This window comes from Echinops telfairi, unplaced genomic scaffold (genome assembly GCF_000313985.2).
Source record: "Echinops telfairi isolate 266 unplaced genomic scaffold, ASM31398v2 ScPeMD7_7468;HRSCAF=8506_0, whole genome shotgun sequence".
Classification (NCBI taxonomy): Eukaryota; Metazoa; Chordata; class Mammalia; order Afrosoricida; family Tenrecidae; genus Echinops; species Echinops telfairi.
Genome location: NW_022111369.1, coordinates 17513518 through 17532718, shown reverse-complemented (window position 1 = coordinate 17532718; position 19201 = coordinate 17513518). Strand labels below are relative to the sequence as shown.

At 42.2% G+C, this 19201-nt stretch overlaps 1 protein-coding gene across 1 annotated transcript; it reads right to left on the bottom strand.

Moving 5' to 3' along the window:
- Positions 1-4038: 4038 nt before the first annotated feature.
- Positions 4039-19099, bottom strand: LAMTOR3 (late endosomal/lysosomal adaptor, MAPK and MTOR activator 3). The gene is made up of 7 exons (XM_004703281.2): positions 18991-19099; positions 18635-18679; positions 15620-15654; positions 12619-12677; positions 10434-10567; positions 7241-7304; positions 4039-4881 (listed from the first exon to the last, which is right to left on the bottom strand). Exons 2-7 carry the CDS (start codon positions 18641-18643, stop codon positions 4808-4810), a joined length of 375 nt encoding a protein of 124 aa, XP_004703338.1. The 5' UTR covers positions 18644-18679; positions 18991-19099; the 3' UTR covers positions 4039-4807.
- Positions 19100-19201: the final 102 nt, after the last annotated feature.

The following is a 19201-nucleotide window of genomic DNA, read 5'->3' as shown; positions in this document are numbered from 1 at the left end:
GGACCCGAGTCAGGGCATTTCCCATCCCCTCCTATGCAAGGGAAAGCTAGCCATGGATAAGAAAGACCTGAAAATTTGAATTTTGGTGTCAGCAAAGAATAGTGAAAATACCAGGGTCTGCCAGGAGAACAAGTATCGTTTGGGAAGAAATACAGCCCGGACATTTCTTAGAAGTGAGGATGGGAAGGCTTCCTCTCACAGCCTCCTGGAGCCCATGACTGCCGGCAGCAGTGGCCAGGCTTGAGACGCTCCACTGAACCCACACAGCAGGTAGGTAGTGGCTGCACTTTAACGTGCATCCGCAGCTCTGGGAATTGAGCCTGGGTGTTTGGGGGAGAATAGCATTGTTATTCAATGAAACACAAGTGTAGACGTGACTGCAGAGAGACTGTGGGTCACCTAAAAGAACGCAGGGGTTTCTCTAAGGAAGAGCTTTGGCTGGAAGAACTGAAGCCTTCCATTTCTAGCCTTTTATCTTGCTCGGGAGATTTCAAATGTGCCAACCTCCAGTCACGCATGCCAATTCCTTGAAGCAAGTAAGTCTGTGAAGGCAAGTCAAAGATGTATGGCTGCTCAGGTTCTAGCTCATACGGCACAGGTTTATTCTAAACAAGTGTGTCTCAGCATGCCTCTGCGACCCACAGATGGCTACAGAAAAGTTCTTTCAGTAACACACTTGTCTTAGTCACACGAAGTTGCCTTCCAAAGAAGCTTCCATCCAGTAGCGCCTCCCGAGGGATGTGCTCGGCCAGGCCATTCAACAGAGAGGGCAACTCGGGCTGCGGTCACTGCTTGGAAGGACTTCACAGGGGTCACCTTCCTAGATTTTCCTCAAAGGTCACAGGACCGTCACATGGGGCTATTAGGAAGAAGTTTTAAGAAAAGTAAAAACTGCATTGAATATGAAAAGGCTGGGAAAGTTGCCCAGAGGAATTGTCTCCTTTCTCCCATGACAAAAATGCACCTGCTTTCTTCTAGGGTAGCGAGGGTTATCCTTTAGGAATGACATTGAGAAGCCTTATCGGAACCAACCTACAGCCATGATGTGGCCCAGACTTCCCGCTCCCCAAACCAAAGAAGATTTTAAAAAAAATCATTTTATTGGGGGCTCGTACAACTCTTAGCACAATCCACACATACATCCACGTGTCAAGCACTTTGTACATTGGTTGCCATCATCATTCTCAAAAGATTTGCCTTCTACTTGAGCCCTTGGTTCAGCTTCTCATTTTCCCCCTCCCTCCCTGCCTCCCCTCTCTCGAGAACCCTTGATAACTTATCAATTATTATTTTTTCATACCTTGCACTGTCCGACATCTTCCTTCACCCACTTTCATTGTCCGACCCCCTGGGAGGGGGTTATATGTAGATCCTTGCAATCCATTCCCTTTCCACCCCACATTCCCTCCATCCTCCCAGTATCACCACTCTCACCACTGGTCCTGAAGGGATCATCTGTCCTGGATTCCCTGTGTCTTGTTCCTGTCTCTACCAGTGCACATCCTCTGGTGTAGCCAGGTTTGTAAGGTAGAATTGGGGTCATGATAGTGGAGGGGAAAGGGGTAGGAGAAAGCATTAAAGAACAAGACGAAAATTGTTTCATCCTTGCTACACTGCACCCTGACTGGCCCGTCTCCTCCCCGCGACCCTTCTGTAAGGGGATGTCCAGTTGCCTACAGATGGGTCTTGGGTCTCCAATCTGCATTTCCCCCTCATTCACAATGATATGATTTTGTGTTCTTTGATGCCTGATGCTTGATTCCTTTGACACTTGTGATCACACAGGCTGGTGTGCTTCTTCCATGTGGGCTTTGTTGCTTCTCAGCTAGATGGCCGCTTGTTTCTCTTCAAGCCACTCACAGAACATTGAAAAGGAACGTGCTATGAATCTTGGGAGGATGCCCAAACGGCCAAACTGTTGGATGTGGTGTAAAAGCGAAGATCGAGGAATTCTTCAGCAAAGGGCTAGAGATGGAGACGCCACCTTCTGAAGTGTGCAGGATCACGTGGAAGTTGTGTTGAGAAGTAATAGCATTACATTTTGACCATTTTAATAAAGGTTATTATTTTATAGCAAGAGTTCTTTATTTACCCTTATATAGAAATGGCCTGACTACATTTTCTTCCCCAAATCTCACCACTATTTTGTTATTGTATTGTGGTAATTATTTCTTTTAAAGAATACCGGCTTAGTCCCAAGGAGATGGAGATTGGTGATATCCCAAATGTCCAACTATTCCAAGATGCTATTCTGCTGTTTCTCCCCATTCCTCCCTTGAGTATATGCCCTGTCATCCTGGGTCCTGAGAGAAACTCATGACAATTTGATGAAAGGTCTCATGTGATGGTAGGTGCTGTTTAGTTCTAGAACGGGTCAGACTGTGGTGAGCCAAATGCAGCGTTAGAAGCCCGGAGCCAAACATGTCTAAAAGTCACAGCAGGGCTTGTCTACAGCAAATCTGCATCAGTAGCTGAGGTCTGCCTCCGCAGGTGAGGTGATGTGTTAGAACTCTATGGTGGTCTCACTATGTATTTATCTAAGGAAAACAAAGGATGGTATCTTAAATCACACCTCTCCTGAGGTCAAACAAAAGCTGTCCCCGAGGAAACAAAGCATGTGGCTTGGTTCACAACTGGTACTAAAATCAAACTCACTGCCTAGCTGATTTTGATTCACAGTGACCCCATAGGGCAGTGTAGATCTGTTCCTGTGGGTTTCTGAGATGGTAACTCTTTAAGGGAGTAGAAAACCTCATCTTTCTCCCTTGGCGCAGCTGGGGGTTTCACACTGCTGACCTTGTGGATAGCAGTCCTACTAGTAATCCAACACACCACCAAGGGTGTGGGGCCTGGAAGATGCCATTGGGGAAGCAAAGGATGTGGCTTGGTTCACACCCTGTGTGAAAGCCGGAGCTTAATCCCACCCTATTCCTGCCCACTAGTAGAGAATGCACTACAAAACGGGGTTATAGCCACAGACATAAAATCCAGAATTGTATCACATAAGGTAGTATGGTTAGAAGGGCCTTGGCTGACTTTAACTCAGTTGTATGCTGAAATATTTTCTTGTATACATACTTTTTCAAAAGGTTAAAATGCAACACACTTACTGCAGTTTTTTTCAGCGTTTGAAATGCACACTCTCAGATTACGGTAAAGAGCCGCACTCCCTACCCCCTCCCTAGCACAGAGATTGCTATCTGCACTCCTTGGAGGCTGCCACTGTCCCTTCAGGGCTAAAACTCAAAAACCTCTGCCGTCAAGGCAATTCCAACTCACAGTGACCCTGTCGGACAGAGCGGAACAGCCTCAGTGGGTTTATGACTGTAAATGTTTACGGAGTAGGAAGCTTCAGTTTCCTCTACAGGGGGCTGGTGGATTTGAGCTGCCACACCTACTATTCCACCAGGGCTGCTTTTCCAGAGACAGTCTATCGCGTGTAAGCAAACCTAGCCCGTAGGTTGTCTTATGATCTCTACAGAACCCGGTCACGAGGCACCTTCACCCACGGAGCTACCGTGGGTACAGGTGTTAAGAAAGGCAAGGGAAGGTGCGGTACCTGGCCAACTGTCTCACTGTATAAACACTGGGGTACCATTCCCATACACTTCACGTCAAAGACCACCCCAGAGAACAGAACTACGATTCGAACAAGGAGGGCGTCCACAGTCACACCCTCTACTGAGGTAGAGTAAGATGTCCCCAACAAAACAAAGGGCGTGGCTTGGTTCACAATTCTGCAATATGGTGGCTCCAGTACAAAGCACGCAGTTAAGTGACCAACCCCGATGGTAAAAGCACACAAGGGAGGGCAGGGGATAACCTCGAACAACAGACTGTCTCCTGAATACACAGACCCTGATCCATGACCGTGACAGTTCTTGTGTGGAGTTAAATGAAGGTAAAGCAGTTTTCAAACCATATTTACAAGGAGCACCAACTACTTAATCCTGAGGCTGAAAGAGTGTTACAATTACGGTCCACAAACTTTTTGAAGAAATGTGGGGAGGAAAACAGACATATATAGTGCTCAAACTATACTTTAAAAAATACTATTTTATTTATACTCATGTATGAAAAAAGGCTGTATTATCATGTTTACATACATACCAATATATGACATGGCTTGATAATGAATCACATCTAAATGTCATAAAGAACACACCAACATTATAACACTGATTGGTTATGTATAGATAGCAGAGTGGGGGTGGGGTGGGGTATCAGTTGCTATAATTTGAATTTTAGGGATGGAACAGCACCCTCTGAGGAACCACAACAATTGGCAAGTCGTCTATACTGTAGAACAGTGTGTACATAGGAAAACTTAGTGATTGTACTGACTTTATTACTTTTGCTAAGTCATTGTATTTTCCTCACATTCAGTGTCAAGAAATAAAACATCACAGGGAGGAAAAACAGGTTCTCCTAATTATTCACAATCAACAGGCCCGGGAATATTTTCAAAAGGAAGCACTTGGTTCACGTGGGTCACTATCATTTTGATGCTGATCCACTGAAGAGAATCTCATCTACATTTGATGACAGAACTTAACTCCATGGGAGCCACGGCAGACTGAACCATTTCTGTGGTATTCCCAGATCACACAAAAATAAGAAAACACCCCAAACAAGAAAATATAACAATCTGTCCAGAAATTATATCTATAGGCTCTTTCTTTTAGTCAAAGGTAGGAAAGAGGGCCCTTAGGTAAACAGATACAAGTATTTGTGTGGTCTAGAGACTGCTGAGTTGGTACTGTGTCTGTACAATGATAACAAGGCAGACGTCCAGACCGCTGCCCGCTTAAGACACTTCCACAACTTGTCTCAATTCTTCAAATAATGGGGCAAGTTCTTTTTCTAGGCTGACAATTAGTCCTAAAACAAAGATTAAGAACATGAGAAGGTTAGAAAAATGTTCCCGAAAAGTCTTCAAATAAAATTCCTACCTATCTAAAATTTAATTACTCAAAAGTATCTGGGACTGTTTATTCCCCATAACTGGAACAATACACTCTCTAAAACAGTCTACAAAAATCACTATGGAATTGGTTTTATCATTATTAAAGCAAACAAATCAAAATGTGTGCAAGGGAAGATGGAGAATGAATTATATTCACTAAGAAAACCTTGATTTATACATCAACCGTTTCATAATCTGTACTGATTCAGACATAGTACACATAATTTTTAATAAAGGTGTACACTTTTCTTCTGAGTAATTTAATAGGCTCCCAAAAGCAAGATGGAAGAGTTGCTTTCATTTTTTTTAAAAGGAAGATTTTTCTAATTTTGTTTTATTCACAGTATTGCGTTGATTTTGATCAAAGGAAAAAAAACATCAAAAATTTATTTTACATATTCAACAAAGACAAGGTATAAATATTTTAAATTTAAAGTATAATTTCAAAGGTAAATAATAGAATAAAACATACACTCAAGTTTTTAAAAAGCATTTTAATAATAAATGTGGAACACAAATATTTTCAGAATTAGATGATCTGGTGTCTGTACCAGAAAGAAAGGCTATATATCTTAGTGCCTCTGCTTCATGTTCAAACAAAGATCCTTCCTCTAACTCACAAGGAAAGATTAAAGGGGTCTAGGATTATCAGGGCCAAGTTCTAGTTACTAAGGTATCATTCCATATATAATCACTCAAAAACCAGAACCAAACTCATGACTATCCAGGGATTCTGAAGTACAGAGATCCCAAAGGACAAGGGGGAACTATCTCCTGGGGTTTCTGAGGCTTTAAGTCGTTATGGGCTCAGACAGCCTCAGATTGCTCCCTCAGAGCACAGCTAGTGGATTTGAACTGCCGACCTTGTCTAACGGACCATAAAACTGAAACTCATTTTAAAGATGCAGAATCTAAAGACAGGTTTAATGATCCAACCAGATTAAAGCTTATTCAAACTGCTTTGAAAAGAAGGGGAGAAAAAAAGAAGGGGAAAAACCCAATGTAGAACAATTCTAAATTACAGTCAAATCTTAGGAGATAGACCTAAAATAAATTCAACTTTAGCCAACAAGTAGTAAACAATTAAAACTCAGCGGAACACGGCTGTTATTTTACACAGAAAATGCCTAGAGATAGGTATTATGTATACACCCACTCCTTATTTATAGCATGTTTGGATGAAAGAGCAGTTCTGTGAAAGTCATCACTATACAGGAAGAGGAGATGGATGATGAACTCATCACAAAACGGAGGGTGGCTGCATCCATCAGTACATAGCTGCCACACCATAAAGGACCACGGCCCAGCCAAGCTGACAGACCATCTTAATCATCCCCATGTTGCACCTCACCCCTGGCTACTTCCAGACGTCACAGATATCCGAAAAATTGTTGGATACATGTTTTACTACTGCTGTGAATGAGAAATGCCACTTAACAAGGCAGTTGATAAGTGAGGAGCAGGTAAAATGAGATTTACTATCCTCTCTCTATCAGGGACCTCAAAAACTTTCTAGAAAAATATAATGAACAGATAATGGAATTTGTCTGACAGTTTCCTAGTGTTTGTTTTCAAATTAATTAGCTTTCTAGAAGGGTGGGCAATTACTGAAAATAAAATATTTCTTAACTAAAAATTAAACTAAAAGAAAAATGCTTTAACACTAAGTTCTCAATCACATTCATCTTAGTGCTATCTTCCAACATTTTAAAGTTCTCATCTAAAAGACTGGTCTATATAGAATGAAATCATTCTTAACCAGTTTGTTTTCTGAAGGTCTGACAACGTGAGCCAGATGTAGGACTGAAGAGATAAGGTAGTGGTTATGGCGAGGGCTGCTACCTACGAGGTCCAACAATTCAAAACCACAAACCACACTGCAGGAGAGACGACCTACTCCCGAATGCATTAAAAGTGTGAGAAACCCACAGGGGGAGTCCTACCCTGTCCTAGAAGGAGGGCTACGACTCGGTGGAATTGACTCAGTGGCAGAGCGTTTTGAGTTTTATAACAAAATACCACCTTTCCTTACTGCCACACTTGACTAGAAAAGAACCTTTAAGAGGGAGAAGGCTAGGTTATCATCAATGTACCGGCAGGGAAACCTGGACTCAAAGAACCGCTTTCCTCAGAAACAGGGAAAAAAGATCATGGAACTTGTCACTGGCTCCAGTGTTCGGATTCTCAATGTCTTATCCCTGATGCACTAGACTGCTCAGACAGAGAAATATAAGGAACTGAAAACTGTATTTATGGTAAGTAATTACAACATACCTGTATTGGCATTGCTGCTGGCTATGAAACTCACCACCAAAGGCAAACGATTAAACTGAACCACCTAAAAAGAAAACCTATGCTATAAATTATGTTTCAGAATGGTAACATAACTCATTTATCTTAATTGTGAAAGTTTTAAAAAGGCCAATGTGTAAGACACTAGTCTAACATCATGAAACATGAAAGAGATAAAAGTAAATATCCCTTGTGATGCCCACCCCCCACAAATATGGAAATTGACAAATTCCATGTAAAATGGTCACAATAATTAGCATCAGAACCTTTTGAAGTCCAAGAGGGAAAATGAGCATCAGGATCGTCCCAAAGTTGACATATCTCTATTCTCCAACCTTTTTACCACGTGGCACCAGTCATCTTTCCCACAGCACTCTCTGGGTTCGCTGCAAGGGCCACTCAGAACCCACTTACAGTGGGTTGCAGTAAGCCATACTTATAATTAGGTGGTTTAAGAAGTACAGGTTACAACTCAAGATCAGGATCAGTAAGCATGCAGTCCATGTCTCCATGCATGCCCACTCTCAACCACACGTTACCTCTCTGCCTTCCACCTCCCTACCATTATCCTCTCCACCGCTACTGGCACACAGCTACTCCACAGCTCACAGCCACTGTAGCAGTTCTGGAGCTCTCTTATCATGCATCCCTAGCACGGTTTCTGCCATAATCCCTTCTGAACCTGTCACAACTAGCTCTGCTGCAGGGCCCCTTCCAGACCTCAAGTTGCCTTTAGGGCAGCCCTCGATACATGTTCCAACTCCTTTAGAAGGTTCTTCACCTCTTTGGGAAACCCTAGAGGCATAGTGTGTCTCGTGTTGGCTGCTAACCACCAGTCACTTCAAGAGAGAAAAAGAGGGTTTCTACTCCCATGAAGAGTCTCTTAACCTCATAGGTGCAGGTCTACTCTGTTCTCCAGGACCGCTGTGAGCTGGAATGGACTGGGTGGCAGTGAGTTGAGTGAGTTTGCCTCTTCTGTCTCCTTGCTCCTTTCTACGCCCTTCTTCTGTCAGCCAAGCTCCGTGGAGTTGGTTGTCTAGGTAAGCAAACTCGTGGCCATTTTGAAGGCATGGCCTCTCCCACCAGGGTCATGAACTAAGTAATCCCTTCTTGGTAAGCCACATTCACTTCATCTGCATAATAGTTAGTCAACCAATTGGCATGTTTGTTGACCAACTCCTGCAAGGCCCATAAAATAGAACCTTTGAGGCAGAACACTAAGGAGCCTTGGTGGCACTATGTGTTTGACTTTGGGTTGCCAACTGCAAGGTAGTGGTTCATAGGCAGCAGCCACTGCACAAGAGAAAAATGCAGCTATCTGTTCTTGTACAGATTTACGGCCTCAGCCACTCTACAGAGTCACGGAAAATCAAAATCGACTTTCCTGGCAGTGGAGTTGGGGTTTGGGTAGAAATCCAAGGTAAAGAAGTCTTCAGCCTTTAATGGACAAATCTTTCTAACTTTTCCCAAAGAACCAAATCACTAGGCCATACACAGGAATTTTCTCCATCACATTCTTAGAAACATTACCACCACTGGAAGCCTTAAAGCTTTTTAAAGTAGCCTAGTTTTCATCTTACTTTTATCTCTAACGGTCAGTAAAATGTCAATCACATGGCAGGAGCTCAGCAACTATTTGATAATGCAACAGCTAAAAGTGCTGGTTTTTTGACATTCAAGTAGCTGTATTTTCATGACTTTTTTCCTGCTTTCTCGGTACACCAATAGCACATATATTTTAAATCAACTTTGTATCAACTACCTTTTAATAGTTTTTAGCTTCAACTTAGTATCTGGGAAACGGAAGGTCAGATGTATTGGCTTTTTATTTTTTTACCTAATTGTAGTGAAGTGAGATTGCGCAAACATGGCTCTGTATTCATGTCTCTATAAGACCCACCAAATGACTGGGACCCTGAGCACAGGCTGTGCGAGACACCGAGAGGCTCTGGTCAATTCTGCCATTCCTCCTGTTGCCAGACAGCCATCTCAGAAGCAGAGAGGGAATTCTGTGACGATCAAAAAAGAAGAGCCACCAATGGGGCTTGTATACCATTCCTGAACCAGAGACAACAGCACTGAGATCGTGAGCAGAGGAGAGGAATTGTGCTGAGACGATAAAGCAGAACAAACCAGCAGCATCAAGACCATGAGGCGGAAGGCCAAAGGACCAGGTGACGACTGCAAGGCACAGCCCAGAGAGAGGCACGTCTGCCAGCATGGCTGAGAAGAGACCTCATGGACAAGACCTGCATCCTTAACATTTTTCAGTCTGTTAACTTCCCTAATAAACTCCCATATAATTGTGAGTGTTATCTGCGAGCTCTGATTAGCCATTGCTACGAATTATCAAACACAGTCGAGAAGCAGAGCGCTGTGGGAAGAACGACTGGTGTGAGAACAGTAAGGATTGAGGGTGAACACGTCTGGCCTCTGCCAATGACAATCACTGTTGGCTTTGTGTAGGCCTGGATCCTTCTCCCTTTAGGAACCAGAGGTCAGTCGTGGCCTTCACTCATTTCCTCACCAACACACCTTATCTTACATGATATTTGTGTATCGTCAGTTGCATGTAAGTCATGCAGAAAGGACCCGCTTATTCTACAGAAGAAAATGCAGTTAGAGATCAAGAGACATGTAACAATTTCCCCCCCCACAAATAATATCTCCATTTAACATAGGAGAGACTTTCAAAAAGTTCATGGGAAAAAAAAATCCTATTATCTTTTAATGCCACTTACCACACATTTTCTTGAAGGCCCCTTATATAAATGAAGGAGTAACAGAAACAATACATTCTAAGAACTTACCATTTGCCTTTGGGGAAAAGTTTTATAGATGTCACTTGAGAAACCATCATTGTTTAGCTAAGGGCACCATCTACTGGAGGTAAAGGTGAGCTGACTTCCTTTTTAGGGTAAGATAAGCTATATTATTTTTGAAAAATGCCTTTCTTAGTTATTTACTACTATAAAATCTAAAGAAAAATGCCACACTTTACCACAACCAATTTGAGGGCTAATAATAAAAAATTCTTTCAACTCCAAAACCGAAATTTAGAATTATAAAAAGCTATTAATCTTAAGGGGGAGGGGGGAAAATGCTATTGTAGAAGATCCAACAGTGATGGTTGACAGTTAAAATCACAGACAATGTAATATATTTGTGAATTTACCTGGTAGGTGTTATAGTAACAGATGATACTTTTGTTTTTTGAGAGACCAAGTTTGCTGCCTTGGTCAGTTGCGAGAGCAAACGTAGACAAGAAGCCGGGTCTCAAAGCGTGCTCTGGAGCATTGTCATTGGCCACTGGAAAAATGAAATGATTTTAGTAAATATTATGTAGAGGATATATTATGGTAGGTAAAAGACTGATGGCCCTTCCTGTCCCTAACTGCTCCATGAACCCATAAAAATGAGCATAAAGGTTTGATGCCAAAATTCCAAAAATGTCATTCCTGGGGTCTCAACTCAGGTGGGAAAAAATTGCTCAATTTTGTTTACTCAATTATACTCACAGACCATAATTAAGGGAAGAAATGCGAACTCACCCAAGGTTTTTTGAAAAAAAATTATACGTAATGTTAAAATTTTCTTGACATCTACTTAAAGCATAGAGTATATATCAGTGCATTTAATAAATATGTTGGCTAGCTGAGAACTAGAATAAAATCATGAAACAAGCAGCCAAAGCAGCATTTCTCGGAGATACTGTATTTACACTTCTGCCACTAGCTGCAAGGACTAAAAGGAGTTGATCGTAATAACCAGTAAGGACAGAGCGCAAGGTTTTAACAGAGACTCTAAAAATAGGTGTTTCAAAACCAAACCCCAAACCCAGTGTTTCCAACTCAGAGACCCTACAGAACAGGGTCCAACTGCCTCCAGCAGGTTTCCAAGGCTCTAAATCTCTACGTGAGCAGATTGGAACATCTTTCTCCCTCCCAGTGGCTGCTGGGGTCCAACGGCCCATCTCCTGGTGAGCAGCTGAGCTCATCCAAGGACACTGCCATCAAGTGATTCTGACTCACAGAGACCCTACAGGGTACAGCAGAACTGCTCCACGCGTTTTCTGAAACTATACACCTTTACAGTTGGAAAATGTCTTTGATACTTTTTTGCTCAAGCTCCCATCACAGAACCAAGACAATCCAGTGACCGTCCGTAGCCAGCCACGTTTTAGGGCGGGTCAGGAAGTATGCCGAGCCACATGACTTTATGAGTTCCATTACTGTCCTGTCACTGACTCATGGACCACTCTAGACTGGCAATGCAGACTCTGTACTTGAGCATGTTCCTTTACAACATGAAAGACGCAAGTTAGGCAACCTCTAAACTTCCTTTAAATGCTAAGGTCTAACATTATCTTACTCGTTGATACCAACTCCCCAAATTCACTGCTATTAAGTGGATTCCTACTCACAGTGACCCGCCAGGACAGGGTAGGCCTGCCTCTATGGAGTCTGAGGCTGTTAACTCTTTACAGGAGCAGAAAGTTTCACCTTTCTCCTGCAATGCAGCTGGTGGTTTCAAACTGCTGAGCTTGCAATTAGCAGTTCAACACATAATCCACTACGCCCCAACGCTCCTACACTATGATAGCCACATGGAAATAAATAGTAAACAAAGGGTACAGATTACGGAGTCTTCCTCAAGTCAAGTTATTACAGTGTCCCATCTCTCATAAAACAGTGACCATCTATTAGGATCATGCCAGGTTGTAGAAATAATTAGTAAAAACAGACTGAATCCACACTGACTAGCTCTGTGACATCATGAACATTTTTAAAAATTTTAAGTGCAAAGGCTGAAAATTAGGTCAATCATCCTAACATTCCAATTAAGATTAATGTTCAATGCAAAGTTAGAGGTTAAAAATCATCTCTATTAAGAAATCAAGAAAGAATCAATCAATCAATATGATTATTTAAAAGATTGTGTGTTAATCCTAAAACTACCAGCAAAAGAACTATGGGTAAGAAATGTAAATGAAAGTGTGTGGGTCCACGGCAATGAGTGAGTTTGGTTAGGGTTGGAGCCAGTCTGCGCATCCAGTGATTCACCTCATGTGCACATGTGCCCAGTCTCATCAGGTTTATAAATGTGTTATTATGACACAAAGGAGAAACTGGGACTGGGGTTCATCCAGGCTGACACTCTGAATGCTAAAATGTTAGTATGTGGTAAGTTTTAGGTTCCAATTCAACCACCACCATATAACAGCAAACATTAAAACTGGGACCATGTACTGAATTTAATGATGAGGGTTTTATACACTCCCTTCTTCACCACTCAGCTAGAAATGGGCATGTTTCTGTCAAAAGCAACCACAGCAGTTGTAATAAAGTGTGTACTGTTACCTTTAATAACAGGTACCCCATCTCTATCGGATACAACAATAGCATGGAGTCCTTCAACACTAAAAAGAACAAAACGGTAAAATATTACACAACATTCCATTTTCTGAAAATATGTACTTCAAAGTAGTAATGGTAGCTTTTACAACATTTCTGGGGGCAATAAAAACATGGAAACTCAAATATTAATTTCAAAAAATCTTGTGTCTGCTGAAACACTTCTACAAATCGAATGATTGCCACTAACATATTTGTACAATGTATTGATAAAGACCTAAAATATCTGATTCTCCTTTAATGTACTAACATTCTATGGTTTAAAAAAATGTGAAAGGTCATCAGCAGCCAGCGTAAGAGAGAGCCATTTTTCTCTCAGGCATTCCACTCCCAAGTGCTCAGTATCTGTGGCACTTACCACTCCTCAGCGATGAGCAAAAGTACACAGTTGCTGCCTCCACAAAACTTATGATCCACAAGTTGTGCATCTATCAAAGTACCTCAAACTAATGAATGTAACATTGCAACTTATCTAAGTTAGATAGATAAGCTAATAGCTTCCTAATACTTATTCTAATGCTAATTCCTAAATACCAACTAATACAGCAAAAGAGGAAAAACATAAACACTGAGAACAGGCTATTACATATCTAAGACTTCTAAGTGGACCAATATGCTTCTACACTTATTTTTGTTCCCCAGTCTGATATCCCCCTCCCTCCATTTTTTATTCTGTACTAAAAGTAAAGTCTGCAACAATGGTCAATTAATAAAGTCCTGCTTTGCAGTTCTCAATGGACATTCAGTTACAAGCTTCAATTTAAATAACATCACTCCCCCAAGAGCATGGTGCAAACTTCAGTTTGCGTAACTTACTGCTTATGGGAGACGCTTAAGTGTAAACTGTTTGGCCCACAAACCACTGCAAAAATAACGATATAAATTCATGCAGACGCAGCAAAGCATGCAGGGCACCACCCTTCCTGAGATTTTTTTTATTGTAGTTTTAGCTTCACAGAAAAATTTGTGTTCTCAGTTATCCCCTGCACCAAAAATACTATTTCTTATCAGCACGCGGCTTTCTGTGGTACATTTGTGACAACCAGCATGAATACATTATTAACTGAAGTCCATAGTCCCATTAGGAGTCATTTTTGTGAGGTACTATCCTATAGGTTTTGAAACATGCATGCCGATAGCCACCATTACTGTACCACACAGACTTGTTTGGCCTAAAAACGCTCTGTGCTCATCTATTCATTCTCCTCTCCCCACCTCCGAGACCCGATTTGTTCACGCTTCTCCAGGAAGCCGTTTTAGACTGCTGCCTTCCACCAAGCAGTCTGCACTTACGGGAAGATTCTTCCACGTCTTCTCATGGCTTGATAGTCCATTTCTTTTTCTTGCTAATCAGCACTTCATTGAATGGTTATGTCAGTGTGCCTATCCATTCACCTTCTGAAGGGCATCTCGGTCACTTTGCACACCGCTGACGGCACAGCGACCCCCTATGGCTTTCCGAGACTGTTTACTGGAGTAAAAAAGCCCAGTCTTTCTGCCAAGAAGCTGTTGGTGGAGTCAAGCCGCTGACCATGCGCACTGCAGCCCAGGGCTTAATCAATACCACCAGGGTTCCTAAGAATATGACAAATCCCCAAGGCTGCGAGAAGCTGCGTGCTCATCTTGGACCTGTGACAAAGAGGCACTTTTGGAAAGTTTTTGCAAAGATAAAAACACCTGTATGCAATTCTCAGTATTTTTTATGTTGTAAAGTTGAGTGTACTAAAATTAGTTTCAGTGTTTTCCTCCCTACAAATATTTATAGCTAAGAATAAATATTTTTAATATTCTGACCAAGAACTAGGAGGATCATAGGAACTGCAATCTCCCACTGACTACTACAATCAGTTGGCATGTTTTCAGTTTCTGCTGAGGCAGCCCTGCTGGCATTGCTAACCACTGTGCAGAATGCAGAACCCACAAGACTTGGCTTAACAAGTTTGCCAGTATTGGTAAAAAAGAATTTACCTTTTACAGTAACATAGAATCAATGGCAACAATTATATAACATTCAAATCGTTCTCTTTCTGAATACAAACGAAAACCCTGGATGACTCAAAACCAGAAACTAGTATTTATTTTTAGTGTCTGTAATCATAGTAGCTACAGACACAAGCCAATAAGCAAATGGGAACGAGCAATTCAAACAAAATCCAAACCCAGAGGAATAAGCTGATACCTAAAACCTTTAGACGTGACACTGATTTGAGGACAGTGCAGTAATTGAAAAGTCATTCAATTGATTTGGAATCAGTTTTCTTTTTTTCTAGAATGTCAGAACGGAGGCCTAATGTCATATCCCTAATGTCAGTTCCCAGAAATCCTGAGTTCTGTGTAAATGGATGTGGGAAGGAAAGCTTCAGATGCCACAGAAGGCACTATTATCAAGAGAATTCAACTGAAATGACAAATTCCTTTGAATCGGTGAGATATATATAAGGAAGTTTTTGACATTAGCACATCAGCCTATTTATAAAACGGGACAGCAAGAGGATGGTGTGCTGACAAAAAAAAAAGACAAGTGATTTTCAAGCGTGAATTGCTAAGGCAGGCTCAGCAACTACGCACTAGGTCGTCAAAGCAATAGAAGGGTAGTGCAGCTTATTCATTCTATCATTCTTTTTCTTCCCTTGACAGGCATGCTGTTAACTACCTAAACTATAATTCAACAAGCTATCACTGTGTATTTGAAAGAACCCAAAAGTAGCAAGAAATATAAGTTCTAGCTCTCCAGTTTCCATCAGCTGTTCAACCTTCGAAAATTCAGGTGAGTATGTTAGAACTTAATATTATCTGCCAACTCAAAGAAAAACACCGGTTACCTCTTAAGGTTGCAGTTAGATATTTGAAAGGGCTACAGAAGGGCACTTTATATATAGCGACATTAGTCTAAAGTAGAAGCAAAAGACCATCTACATCATATTTGCAGAATTTATTCAGTAATTACCTTGGTAATTTTTTATACAGGAATCTCTTTAGGTCCTAAAAGAGAAAAAAAATATTACAAAGTCATATTATAGTAATATGCCTCCATTCATTTCTCTGGATACCATCCTATTAATACACATTTCAGGAACTTTCAGTCATGTTCAGCACCTTTCTTGCTTATATTTTATCTTTATCATTTTGATTCAGATACCTACTAGTTAGGCAATTGGATTAAGTTAACTAGTCTGCTATCTGAGCCTCAGTTTCATTATTTGTATAATAGGAACACTCCTAGAACCTACTTCATGAGTCTGCTGTTAACGCTCATTGAGAGGCTGCACATAAACGGATCAGTATGCCAGGAAATGGGACAAAAATACAAATCAGATGACCCACTCCATGCTACGTTGCACCCTGTTGCTACTGCTGTGTTTGTTTGAGAATCTCTGATGACCATCTTTCCAGATCCAGAGAGCACTTTCCAAATTCACTTTTAGTGATCTTTATATGATTAAAGATAAAGGGACACCATACACAAAGCATTTAGCATGAAACTTTAATTACATCAAAACAAAACCAGTGGCCCCAAGAGTCCATCCTGAGTCAGGGTTCCCCATGTGAGTCAGGGCAGAACTGTGCTCCAGAGGGTTTTCAGAAGTCAATCACCAGGCCTTGCTTTCTGAGGTGCTTCTGGGAAGATCGCTCAGCCAGCAGTGAGTGCATTAACCATTTGTACCACCCAGGAACTCCCACCCACTCAAGTCAATGTTGAGTGAATTCTGATGCAGAGTAGCCCTCCACGACAGAATAGAACTAGCCCATTGGGTTTCCAAAGCTGGGATCGTTATTGATGCAAACTGCCACATCTCCACCTGTGCAGTGGCTGGTAGGTCGGAATGGCAGGTGAGCGCATAAACTGCTGTGCCACCAGGGCTTCTGGCCCAGAATACAAAAACAAAGCCCACTGACACTGAGGCCGCCCTACTCATAGCAACTCTATAGGGCAGGGTAGAATTGGCCCTCGGAGTTCCCAAGACTGTAACTCTTTGTGGGAGTAAAAAGCTGTCTTTCACCCAAAGAACAATGGTTTCAAACTGCTGACCTTGCAGATCACAGCGCAGCGAGTAACCACTATGCCACAAGGGCTCTTCATCATAACAACACAAGCACTACTGAATCAGTAAGGACTAAAGAAATGAAATGCTTTTGCTTAGTATATATTCAACTCGAGAAACGAATAAATCTGGTTTCAATTAAGACCTCTTTGTAGATAATCAGATAAGATAGCTGTTCTTTAGACACGGAAATCCTATAATTCTCTTTAACCTGAATGTATCACTACCAGTTTACCTGACTCTCCTCTTATACACACACACACACACACACACAGACACAGAGAATTCAACCTGTTTCCCCAAATCCACATTTCCTCAATTTTGCCATTTCCCATTAATGGTATTACCAATCTCTTGATTTCAAGTCTGAGATGTAGAGTAACAAATTAGCTGTAAGTTACATTTGCCACTTTTAAGCCATTTGTCAATGAAAATATTTTTAAGTGGATCTTTGATCCACACTATTACTTTTATTCTTTTTATTACTTATGACTTGAATTAGTCTCCCAAATGGTAGCTGGTAGTCTCACAGATTTCTCTAACCCGTCCTGTACTGTTGTGCTAGTTATCTTATCACCCTTCCCTAAAGCCTTCATGACAGTGGTTCTCAACCGCAATAGCAATCATGTGGGACTTTCAAACAATGATGCTGAAGCAGAGGTAGACCCTGGATGATTTCCTGTGCACCCAAAGGTTGAATGGCTCCCCACTGTTATTGGATTACATACAAATACTTTACATATTTGCAGCTCTCTACAACATGGGCTGCATCTAATTTGACAGTCCTCCCATATCTGCTCAGGACTACAAAAAGCTCCTCCACACACACAGCTCTTTCTTCCCTGATTTTGCTTATGTGATTCACTCTACCAGAAACATTTTCCTCTAGGTCTTACATAAAAGAAAAAAGCTATTCAACATCTAGAACTTAATCTCAATCATCAAATACTGATAGACACCCCCCACCCCACCCCAAATATCTGATGTAATCCTGCCTTCCTTTAAATTTTCACATTGTTACTCTGGGCACACTATGATCACTTAAGTACTCTTTCTTACTCCTCAAACTCAGTTACAGCTTAATCATCCTTATTTTACCTATTGCCCTTGATCACGGAAACTTTGTTACAAAGTCTGATTTGCGTATGCCTAAAGCATAAGTAAGGTTTAGAAAATGCTATGGGCTCAAATATAGTAACTCTAAGGGTAAGCTATTTCATCTTGTTGTGATTTAGCATCCTCTTCCGTAAGACAAGAACAGCAATTCTTTTCAATATTTAGAATATACAGCAAGATAACAACAGGATGTAAAATATGGAAATTAATCCTCATAAATCTCACTCACTGCACACTGTGTCTGACTCATAGGGGCTCTCTAGTGGTGTCCTGGACTATGCATTGAGCTACTAACTGGAAAGTCATCGGTTTGAGCCTACCAGTTACTCTCACAGTTAAAGATTATAGGGTTGCTGTCAGTAGTGCAATTTAGTTCTCTAAATTTGGATTTAGGTTTTACTGCTGAGCTAAAGAGGAATTCTGAATTGTTACAATATAAAATGTGAGTCATCATGGCCAATTACTGGCTGGAGAGAGGGGAGTATTCAATGTTCACGTCCTACTGACCATAAACTGATGGGAAAAGCCACGGCCCATCATTTGGAAATTCAATAGTAAACATACAGAGCCTCTTATGCTCTTAGGATTGGGGTGTGAGAATACAATTTCCTCACCCCCTAGCACCTAAGTGCCTCTCCTCTACCCTCGTTCTAGGCACAAACTCAGAATCACACAAACCCACTTATATTAGCCTCCCCCATTCCAGACCCTGGCGGGGAGCAGACCTAGAGCAAAAATGTCTACTTGGGAAGTTCTACCTGTCCCCACCCTCTGCTCTTCCATGTGTCGGGCTGTCAACTCACATCCGCCATGATGAACCCCTTTCTCACGCAGATCAAGCTCCACTCCTGGAAGAGAAACCCTTGGTGACTATTCCCACAAAGCTTCCTCGCCCTCTCCACCCAGCCAAAAGGGGATTCAGGCCCACGTCGGGGCCGGACCCCGACGCCACGGCTCGTGGACTCGGGTCCCGGAGGCCGGAGGAATTGGAGTTCCCCAAGGCCTAGAGCGGCCGGGACACCTTACCCCACTCCACCCTTCCCCAGAGTCCTGGGCCTCTGGATAAGAGAGGTGGCGTCCTCATCTTCCGTTTCCTCGCCAACCGCCCTCCCTCGCTTTCCCGGCACAAAACTACAGCCGGCAATGCGGCGACACTTACCTGGGTTTTCACTCCCGGGGAGACGCGGTCCACTCGGCTGTCTGTCACTTCAGGGGCAGCCTCAGACACAGACGCCGCTGCAAACCGTCATCACGTGACTCGTAACCTCGTCGGCTCTCCAGGAAGCAATTCAGGCGCCCTGAACGCCGAGGACACGCGACTTCCGGGGACGGGGAGCGGAAACCGAGCTAGGGGCCGCGGCGCCACCCTG